This window comes from Podarcis pityusensis (genome assembly GCF_964106645.2).
Source record: "Podarcis pityusensis genome assembly, chromosome: 1".
Classification (NCBI taxonomy): Eukaryota; Metazoa; Chordata; class Lepidosauria; order Squamata; family Lacertidae; genus Podarcis; species Podarcis pityusensis.
The window spans coordinates 36,658,773-36,670,391 of record NC_138028.1 but is presented as its reverse complement, the minus strand read 5'-3'; the positions used below and the strand labels follow the sequence as shown (position 1 = coordinate 36,670,391).

Genomic DNA, 11,619 nt, shown 5'->3' with positions numbered 1-11,619 from the left:
TGCACAACATTATAGGATAAGCATGAAGTGCCAGGTAAACCCAGACCTCAATTTCTGTATGTACACTACCCTAGGATGAGGGTAGCTATGTCTTTAAATGGCTATAAATAGAGGGTGGCTGTCTTCACGTTCTGATTGTGGGCCTCCTCAAGCATCTTGTTGGAACAGAATGCTGGACTTTTGGTCTGATCCAGCAGGCCTCTTCTTATTGTACTTTTCTTCTTCATTCCACTGAAGTTTCAGAGCTATATAGTGAACATTTCAATGGATTCAACAATGGCATGTGGTGCAGCAATAAAACTGCTAGCACACTTGCAATAGGGACCACGGGTTGAGATTCCTGCATTGCCCTTTTGGCACCTGCTTAAAACATTTTTGTTTCAGCAAGCCTACTCGGAAATGTATTAAATCTCTTTTGCTTACTGTCGATTTTAATTATCTTTCAAACGATTTTAATTCTAACTGTTGTTTTTTTATGCATAATGTGTTGGTTTTGGAAACCCCTTAGAGGTTTCATTACAATCATGTGTTATATAAATTTTGTGAAATAAAATAAATAAATATGCTGCCTTGAGCTCCTTGGAAGAAAGGTAGAATATAAAATTAAGGAAATAAACGAATAACTATTTTTGGGGAGTGAAACACCTTTACAATCACAGTAGCATAATGCTTGGAAAAGGATTACTTATTCTTATTTGACAGAACCTCAAGCTTGACAAGTCTTTGGACTGGTAAAGTAATTTAATATTTTTTTTATTAAAAAAAGTATTTTTCAGCAGAATTTTATTCAAAACATACACAAAGGCAACATATTGTCCAGCTTCTAAATGTATATGTTACAGCAGCATGTTATAAGAACAAGCAGGGGCTGCAATTTACATTACTAAGGCATTTAGGCTTAAAGAGAGGTTGCACCATGACTGGTTGGGGGCATCCATATAAATGTCCAAAATGCTAGGGCATCTCATCTGCAAATTTACAATGCTGTGTGCTGCTTTTACATTTATTTATTTTTAAAAAATGCTTCCTTGCATCAGTATCTCAACATATTGTTCCACAGCAAAAAGCAAAAAAACAAAACAAACAAAAAAACAGAAACAGAAATCCCCAACCCCATCGAAAACGTTAAAAGTTGTTCACAGAACAGCAGTAGTAATCTACTCTTCAAGAGTTTGCAAACAAGTACAATACTAATTTCATGATGCACACAAAACCAGAGATCCACCTGGAAATGCTTCATGGTACCCAACAAAGTTATGAGTGAGAGGAAACACTTGTCTGAGAAGGCACAGTGGAAACAGGTTTGAATGCTCCGAGTACAACAGGAATCATCCACAACAACAGGTTGAGTGTTTCTGGGAACTTTTTGTTAATATAACACAGTTGCTCACACAAAATGGGAGAGGGGGGGCGAATGCTTCTGTTGATTTGTCTTGGCAACTCCCATACATCAATGGTGGTAACAGAGTAACAGCTTTGTTCCCATCTGACAGAAAATAATGGCAGTTCTGCAAAGCAAATGTTAAACATGACCGTATGTATTTATTAGTTCCACAGTGTTTTGACAGATTACAAGGGCTGCAATTTAAAGGATGCTGACACGCTCACTGAGGGCTTTCATCTCTGCTTCTTCTGGCTCAGGATTTTCATTGTGGTTAGCACTTGGGCTGATAAGGTGTGTTGGATACTGCAAGCCATTTTCTCCGGCATACTGTTCCCACCGTGAATCATCACTCTCATGGGTGATATAACGCTCGCCTATTTTAGATTCAAGCTCACGCAAGTCTAGCCAGGTTTGGTAATCCTGTAGGGAGAAAAACAATATGCTTAAATTAATATCTGAAAAGCAGTCTTACAGATAATACTATGGATGCCTGTTTCCCCATAATTCTGTTAACATTTAAGCGACGCAGCACATGTTACTTTCATAGCATCTTTTGTGAAACCGTTGGATATGAGAACACATCAACGTGTCTAGGTTCACTGGAAAGTATTTCTGAAAAGCTAGGTTCCAGAACCAGGCCCAAAGGTTCATGGGGTCTTTTCCTCGAAATTTTGCATGTATAATTTATCAAAAGTATGTTCATCACACCTTTCTGCCTTCAAGACAATGAAACGACAATAAATCAATATAGACAAAAATAACTCAACAGCGTGGAAACAAAAAGCAAGAGCAGCACCAAGCAACAACAGGAATGTTTAAAATAGTATTTATTTGGGTGACCAGGGCAAACTTAGCCAACTGTTTCCTCCACACACACTCCTTATGCTTCAAGATTAGCAGAGGAAAACTCTGATGATTGAGCATGTGGTCAACCATTGAGCTATGACCCTGGCCAGCATAAAGATGCTGTATACTAATGATAGGAAACGTGGCCAGGGATGATGGGAGTTGTAGTCAGTCAGCATGTAGAGGGCTATAGGCTCCAGTTCCCTACTGTATGCAAAATGCCTGTGGAGGGAAAACATTCTAATGTTTCAGCCTGGCTCCCAGGGCCTTGCCTAGCAAAGTGGGCACACTTTCCCACAGTTTCCAGATGGGACTGTAATATTTAGCCTTCATCGAGGTTCATCGATGCTGAAGTTTTGGAGTGGCTGTGGTAAACTTTTTGTCTGTGTTTGGTCTATCTTCACTACAAACAAGGTGAAAGGCATGAAATTTACAGCATTACCTGTAGCCATGGGTGGCTTAACGTCTTGTCCACACTATAGCGCTTTCTCATTTTCACTTGCAGCAAATTATTTATGAGATCAATAGCTGGAGAAAAAACATAATTTCAGAAGACATCACTCTCAAATACCTCTTGAAATCGCATACGGTTCAGAGGCAGTGACAGAACTAATAAATTGCGAGACAGAACTAATAAATCTGTTTATGACAGCCATGCAGGTTGATTTAGCTTGATTTTTTAAATAAATAAATGAAAACAACTTTTTCCCAAGTTACTACCTCACACAACTATAATGTTCACAACACCCAAACTTGCTAATCAAGCGTCCATCACTGAAAATAGTAAACAGATTTGTACTGAGTTAAAACATTAGTCAGTGTAGCCTAGCAATCGTACATTTTGTTCTCTGCCTTATAACAAATAATATTACCATGCATTTGGAGAGATGAAACTGAAGATATTGAGAGGAAATGCAAGGCAGCAATAAAGTGAATAGATCTCCATTCCAATTTTCAAAAGCTTTCTCTCCAAGAATAATGCATTATTACTTCAAAAGCCCTAGATAACTTTGGACCTGGTTACCTGAAAGACTGTCTTATCCATTATGAACCTGTCTGTGTATTAAGATCTCTAGGAGAGGTTCTCCTTGCCAATATAATATGACTGGAAGGGACATGGGAGCGTTCTTTTTAGCGGCTGCATTCATACTCAGGAACTCTCTTCTCAGAGAGGCTGAGTCAAACTGCAGAGACCTTCCCTTCTGTTTTGTTCCTCTGCTGCAATATTCTCTAACTTTTAGCTTACACCCGGCTGGGTTTAAATACACGCGCACACGCACACACGCACACACACACACACACACTTTTGCAATTGTACATACTTGACCCTTACAATATTTCTTAGAGGCCCTTCTCTAAGTGCTCGATCATATATAAAGTAAGGTGGGTAAGGGACAGGGCCATTTAAGTAACTGGACCCTGATTATGAAACAGTCGAGCAAGTTCCTTCACCTTTTCACTCAGACCTTTTAAACAATCTATGTTTAACGGTTTGGGCCTCTCAGATTAATTTTTGGTTTCACTTTTCTAATTTTCATGGTTTTTCTTGTTTCACAATGTATTTTATTGGTATTGACTGATTGATTGATTGATTGATTGATTGCTTTAAGAGCTACCCAGAGAACTCCTGTTATTGAGCATCTATATAGACACAGTAAAGAAATGAGCAAATGAGTTTTAGAAAGTGATTTTATTGGGTGGTATTCAGTTTTAGTCATACTCAGAATGTCTTACTCAGACCCGACCCCTTGAAGTTAATGGACATGATTCACTAAGGTTCTTTTCTTTCAACTGGTCTACCTTGAGGAGGAATTAATTGAATATTTTTATTGTATTTCTGATCATTTTTAAAATGGTGGTTAGCTGCTTTGGGAAGCTAGTGTGAAAAGATGAAATCTATATTTTCTATAAAAAATAAGTAAATATTTTGATTCTTCTCAAATATGTATGTACTAGAATTAAAAAAAAAATACCTTCATGTGAGATTTCCTTCCAGGGGTTCGGTGGGTACATAAAAGCAGCATTCTGGATTTGATCATGAATGTCCTCATCTTCATTGAATGGAAACGTGCCACTAAGGCTGACATAGATAATAACCCCCACAGACCACATATCTAATGATCTATTGTACCCTTTGTTTCTCAGGACTTCAGGAGCGAGGTAGGCTGGCGTACCCACAACTGAACGTCTGAATGATTTCTCTCCAATGATCCGTGCAAAACCAAAGTCGCAAAGTTTCACCTGTTTGGTATAAAGCCATTATAATAAATTTGTATTTTTTTGTTTTATTCCGATGTTTTCAAAGAAACAATGTGCAAGTCAACACGGTGCTTGTGCTATCTATAAGTCAATTTAGCATGTGCTAAAGCTGTTTCTCCCCCACATAACTGAGCAAAGAATGTTTCAAGCAGACAACAGTCTTTCCAAAAGGCCTATCGTTATTATAAAGTAAAACCATACGTAGTCCATAGTGCCTTGCAGTGTATTCAAAAAGGACAGAACCAGTCCCTACAGTTTGGGGATACAATAGAGAAGGGGTAAGGGAAGCGTGTTAGCCAATGTATGGGCCTCAACATTCACCTTGTAACTGCATTTAAAAAAAATAAAAATAAAAATCCAATCTCTTTCTAAGCCGCCCTGTGCTCCTTCAGTTTCAGTTTATGTTTTGGGTTCTGTGTCGCTTTGTGTAAACTGAAGCTGCGTTCTTCATTCCAAAACTAAAAGCAGCTATAACTTTTCACCACTTTGAGCCAACTGGATTACATTTACAAGCACGGGAACACCCCCCAAAATGTAGACAAATAGGTTCAGGGGCTTTTTATGGGGGGAAATGAAAGGGATTGACTTTCCTCCATAATTCATAGAAGTTTCACATTTTTGAGAGGCTTTCTCTTTCTTACTTACTTTAAACAATTAGAGGATGAAGCTTTTAACTTAAAAATAAATAAATCCCCCCACTGCTGTACTTTAAGAAAAAACAACTTTGAGCTCTTCAGTGATCCACAGGCAATACTTTGGACAGCCTCAATACTTGCAAAGCACATAGACCAAGAGAAACTTGCAGGAAAACATAAAGGAACAAGATATAGTGAAGTACAGAAACAGAGTGTCAGAGGAACACAGTGGCAGTGTTACTGACACCATCTTTCAAACTGGTAGAGGGGGAGAGACCTCAAAATCACCCTCATTAGCTTTGTTATCTGGCTCTGACACAAACCCACTGCACACCCCTAGTAAATGGAGATTCACGTAGGTGTACTAAATGTCCACAAACCCAACAGTTATATCATGTTTCCCCAGCAAGATGAGCCCAGCTTCCTGCTGCATTTGAAATATCAATGGCAGATGCAACGATGTGCAGTTGATTGTCTTCCCCCTTCCTCTGTGCTTCATGCAAACTGCCTGTCTTATACAGTGTTATAAAGCACAGGATAATACCTCCGATTACTTGTATGTTTGTTCCTTGACTTTAAAAACAAAAACGGCCTTCAATTTTATTTTTCCCCCCCAACTTGAAAAACTGCTCCAGAGAGGGAGAAGGAAGTGAACACATCATTATGTCAAAGGAAGCCAGCCATTTGCAACTGTGATAGCAGGGTTTGGCTATACACAGTAAGAACATATTTTATCTTATTTGGGCAAATGCACTTCCACAGCAGGTTCATTGTTGAAATTACGCACATCTGGCTGCACCCAAAAACTTCTTGGCACTTGCAGATATAGTGTGTGAGAGAGAGGGGTGGGGGTGGGGGAGATATCTCTGCTACTCTTTTCACATTTTAAAAAACAACCAATTGGGAGAGATTAGAGACTTAGGGAGGCTGCTGAAAATAAGGACACACCTGTTTCCTACTTTCCTCTTGACTACAGCAGATTTGTGTACCAGTCTACCAAGTGGAAGCAAGTGGTATCTTCATGTGGTCTGGTCTGTGTATAGACAGCTAAGACTGCAGGGTGGATTCATTAATTTGCATATGCAGAGGTAAAAGGGACTTGTTAGGCATTAGGTGAGTGCTTGACTAAATCAAGCCATTTCAACTATTTATCAAACCGAAAAAGAACAAAGCACAAATCTCTTAGTAATAATAATGTTGTGAGTTTGAGGGGGTAGGTAGGCTGTATTGCCCGAGTCCCTTTCTTGGTTCCAACAAGGATCCAACTGCTGCAATAGCCAGACGAGTTTCTTGGAAATGGTCCCTAAGCATGGGTTGCTAAGGTAACAAAGGAAATGGCTCTGTGCCAGACAACAATGGGTGGCCCCCCTCCCTCAACTGTCTGATAATTAGAAAGAAAAATCCAGAGTTGAGGGGTGTGAGCTAGAAGCTAGAGCCGGATGGGCAGCTGAGAGACAGAGCCATGCCTGCTTTTGGCTGGAATCCAAGGCTATGGCTGTGGGAGAAGCAAGATTCTTTTGGGGTGTTAACGCTGTGAGTCCCTCCATTGTAGGCTCAGCTTGTACACATGTGTAAATAAACCATATTTCCTAAAGACACGACTGTCTCTGCTGTCCCTCATTCCAAGGGAACCAAACCCCAGGTAAATAGCTGGACCCCTGGAGTCTCTTACCATGTAGATTGGTGTGGCATTCAACAATCATTTGGCTTTATCTAAAGGAACTGTATGTTACCTGTACAATGTGAATTTATTTCTACTTGCCTGTGGGAAAGGATCAGCAGATGCCAGCAATACATTTTCAGGTTTGAGATCACAATGAACAATGTTTTTAAAATGAAGATGTCTCAAAGCAACCAGGATCTATAAAGAAACAAACCAGCCCTGTTGTAACATAGTTTGCTCAATATTTACTTCTGTTTCAATGTTTTTCCCAGAGACGAGATGAAAAGTAGCAAGCGCAAGCAAGCTCAAGCACAACAGCTTAATTCATGCGATTTTATGCTCTTATTCCAAGCTGTGTAAACAAACAGGAATATAAAGCACAAGGGACTTAATTTTAAAGGCATCCTCAAGTAGCAATACTTCCTACTATTATTACAAAGCATTCTTTTAGCAGCGTTTACAGCTGTGCTCTTATTTGTTAGGGGAAGTACTCCAGCTTTAGTGATCAGCAGTTGGGGTACAGACAACTTAATTTAAAGGCTGGTACTATCTATTATAGGGACGCGGGTGGCGCTGTGGGTTAAACCACAGAGCCTAGGGCTTGCCGATCAGAAGGTCAGCAGTTCGAATCCCCGCGACGGGGTGAGCTCCCGTTGCTCGGTCCCTGCTCCTGCCAACCTAGCAGTTCGAAAGCACCCCAAAAAGTGCAAGTAGATAAATAGGTACCGCTCCGGCGGGAATGTAAACAGCATTTCTGTGCGCTGCTCTGGTTCGCCAGAAGCGGCTTAGTCATGCTGGCCACATGACCCGGAAGCTGTACGCCGGCTCCCTCGGCCAATAAAGCGAGATGAGCATCGCAACCCCAGAGTCGGTCACGACTGGACCTAATGGTCAGGGGTCCCTTTACCTTTACCCTACTATCTATTATAATGGGAGCAAAGGTTTAATGGAAAATGGGGGAGTGGGAAAAAAATTCACAACCCCTCAGAGTCATCCCGTGGTTGGGGGAGGAGAGAATGCTGCCTATGTGAGCTATAAGCTTAATTCTAAGAGGTCTTTGCCACTATCTAAATCAGAACTAGGGGCTGAATTCCATATATATATATATATATATATATATATATATATATATATATATTGCACACCAAACCATATTAGCTTGCATATAGCTGCAAACCAGGTGAGAATATTTATGGATTATAAAGAACAAACTGAGACAATGTAGCCATCAGTCATATCTGGCACTTATTGGGCACCCAAGTTCTGAGCACTAGCACAGCTTCTTTGAACCCATAGGAATGGTCTCCCAGATGCTTTGCTGGCTAACTTGGTTAAGCACCCCTGCCTGTGTCAGAGATGGAGAGGAGATGGGTCCATCAGAGACATGCAGGCTACATGCTAGCCCCAACATGAAAGGATTTGGCGTAGACTTCCAAGTACCACACCTGAGAGATGCACTGTAGGTCATGATTTGTAGTTACCATCGTACATTAAGCTCAGAACAATACAGTCAAGCACGTGACAGCTAGTCTTTATCAGAGAGAAGATACAGAGAAAGGCACAGCACCCAGTTAACTTGATAAAGCCATACTAGCAATGCAAAAGGAAGTTACCCTAATTAGACTTTACCCACTCTGGACAGCTCTCACTCTTTAAACCTTCACCCACATTGTGACCTGCTATCCATTTCAAGGGTATAAAATCATAGATCTGTAGTGTTGGAAGGCCCCAGAAGGGTCATCTAGTCCAACCCCCTGCAGTGCAGGAATCTTTTGCCCAACATGGAGCTCAAACTCACAGCCCTGAGATTAAGAGTCTCATGCTGTGCTGTCTGAGCTATGACGTGAATATCATAGTAAAAGAAAACATTTGACACTGCTTAATGGACTCTTACCTGCGTAATTAAAAACTTGGTGATTCGCTCTGGCAACCTCCCTTTTTCACTTGACAAGATCATCTCCAGCATGTCTCCATGGAGCTTCTCCATAACAACAAACACTCTTTCTGGTGTCTCGAACATGCATTCCAAATTGACAACCCCCAGGTGATGCAGATTCTATGATCAAAGAAAAACACTATTTGAATGAGCCCGATTTGTTTAGGTCCAATGACAAGGCTCAGGAAACATTAGGTAATGACATACCCATTCGTTTTTCAAGCCCTTTGGCACCAGCATAAAAGTATAAACAGCCAGAATTATGCCACCAATGATTTGCTATGCAAAGCTTAACAGGACAGCCCAAAATGTGCTTAGAAACTGTCAAAAATATGCTTTGTCATTGATAACGTTTTAAACTTCTATATGGAAATGAGACCTTGTTCAAATTGATTTCTTTCAGAGTATCAGAATGGAGCCATGTTATCCTCAGGTTGCTTCCAGTTTTCTGCTCTTGGATCTTAAAAGCAATCCCATACCTTGCATAGCAACCTTGCATCAACTTTGCATCATCAACAGTCCATGCCCACCAAGTGTGCTCAGTCCTTGTTAAGTGATTTTGGGAGGTTTCTCCATTAGGTTTTTGTTTGGAAGCAACCTGCTGATATCCCCCCCTCGTGTTATATATGGATTGGCGCTCAGAGAATGAGTTCCCTATAGTATACAGTAAGTCCGCAACTTATGTTGGGGTTATGTTCCAGGGAAAGAGCCTAAAGGTAAAATCGTGTATAGTCAAAATACAGTGGGTTCAATGGTGGGTGGGATGCCAAAGTCATTTCCCCCAGAATCTCACCCACTTTCCACCCAATTTCAATTTCTAAAAAGATTTTTGCCATGTGTGTAACCCTGAATGCACACAAGTTAAATGTGCGTAAGTTGTAGGCTTACGGTATGTGAAGCAAAACTTAGGAATGCAGCCCTAATTCAACTCATAGCAGAAGAAATTGGGCTGACAATGCTTTATTTTTGTTACCACATGTGCAGAGACAGACAACAGGATCTGGTAACAGCCACTGGGTAATTGTGCTAGATTATCTCAAAAGCAAATTTAATTCTGACTATGCAGATTAGCAAACTGCTGAATTTTTTGGTGCAAAGTTCCTATATTTAATGCAGATTACACATTATTTCAGAAAGAGACATCACTTGAAAACTTTATCTGTAGTTCCAATGCTTAATGAGGTACATAGATTCCTACTGCCGAAACCTGTTCTCAAAGAGTTTTATTGCCCTGCTCTAAATTAAATACATACAGGATATAATTGGTAATTAAATAAAAGATACCTGTAAAATTGCAACCTCATTACGAAGTTGGCTTTCTTGCTTAGTTGGAAATCTCAGTTTGTCAATGATTTTAATTGCTACATCTCTTCCTGTTTTGCGATGTTTTCCTGTTTGATGAAAAATATGCCAATTAACATGATCAGCTCTGAGAAGCGTCACCTTTCCAGAACTCAAGTATTTTTTGTGTGTTTTATACAAAACCTAACTGTCAAGGTATCCTCTGAGACAAGAATGCTCTAAACCATTCAGACGTCTTTCTTTAATTTCATGAAATTGTTAAGACAGATTTCGAGGCAAAAAAGGACCAGTATATTTCCTCTTATAGGTAAAAATCAGGGAGGTCAATTTTAAAAGAAGAAAAATGTGCAAGCGGAAAGGGTGAAAAGCCCATTATCCCTCCCCTACCCCACCCTAGTTTTCTGCATTAGTATGCATCCTCAGTCCTGCTTTTAATAAAAAGGAATATGCAAAGCTTGTGTGACATTCACATCTAGTTTGGCCCATAAATTTGGTATGTAATCCAGCACCACTAAATAAATAGGCATTGTTTATAGTACAAAGAACCCTGTGTCCACAGGACTCCCATCATGTCATAGGAGGGAAAGGTCTGGAACATGGGTAGGCAACCTAAGGCCCGGTGGCCAGATCTGACGCAATCACCTTCTCAATCCGGCCCGCGGACGATCAGGAATCAGCGTGTTTTTACATGAGTAGAATGTGTCCTTTTATTTAAAATGTATCTCTGGGTTATTTGTGGGGCATAGGAATTCATTCATTTCCCCTCCAAAAAATATAGTCCGGCCCCCCCACAAGATCTGAGCGATATTGGACCGGCCCCCTGCTGAAAAAGTTTGCTGGCCCCTGGTCTGGAAGAATACAGGACACCTTTCCCAGAAATCCATCTGTGTACATAGTGTGTTTTAATTTTCCAACTTTCAAATTCCCAAAATGAGGGCTGCTGACATGACTTGGGAACTCAAAATATATTCTGGTTAAATTAATATAATTTAGTTTTACATGGCAAATGATGACATAAAATATTCACTTTTTACGTTGATGTGGAATTTCCAATAATGTTAAACTTTTCTTTTTTAAAAAAATGTGAAAAATGTGTATAAAATTGCATAAAATCATTAAAAATGATTGCCAAGTACTTGTAATTATATGGTGCATTAATATTATTTTATTATTTATATATTATACATATTTTGTATTAAATTGTATGTTACAATTACACACACATATATATAATTCACCAATATTGTGTTGTAGCTGTATTTGCTTCTTTCAGAGGTTGAGGAATTTTATCAGTGTGTTAAAAATTACTTTTCCATCAGTGCTGCTACTATTATCCTAACCAGTGGGAGCTGACCTACAATGGCTTCTAAACAAGAGAATAGGACTGGGGACGTTCACGCATATGAGCAACCGAATTGAAACTGGCAGAGACTTGTTGCCAGTTCCTCACTGAAGAACTTAGCCGTGGCCCTGCTGTTTACATGGGCAATGCATTGGCAGGAGTGCCAGATTGGCTCTGCAGCCCTCTTGCCACCACCTTGGTCAACCTCTTGCAAAGCTGATAATAATAATAATAATAATAATAATAATAATA

The 11,619-nt window shown here is 39.9% G+C and overlaps 1 protein-coding gene across 2 annotated transcripts in view; it reads right to left on the bottom strand.

The window, feature by feature from the left end:
* Positions 1–722: 722 nt before the first annotated feature.
* The window catches only part of PRKD1 (protein kinase D1), a 106,427-nt gene continuing 95,530 nt past the window's right edge, over positions 723–11,619 (bottom strand). For both annotated transcript variants that reach the window (XM_080977847.1, XM_080977848.1), the window contains 6 exons: positions 10,008–10,114; positions 8,682–8,843; positions 6,887–6,985; positions 4,204–4,471; positions 2,673–2,758; positions 723–1,804 (listed from right to left, as the gene is read on the bottom strand). In XM_080977847.1, coding sequence (XP_080833973.1) covers positions 1,586–1,804; positions 2,673–2,758; positions 4,204–4,471; positions 6,887–6,985; positions 8,682–8,843; positions 10,008–10,114 — 941 coding nt within the window. In that variant the 3' untranslated portion in view covers positions 723–1,585. The remainder of the gene's footprint in view (positions 1,805–2,672; positions 2,759–4,203; positions 4,472–6,886; positions 6,986–8,681; positions 8,844–10,007; positions 10,115–11,619) is intronic.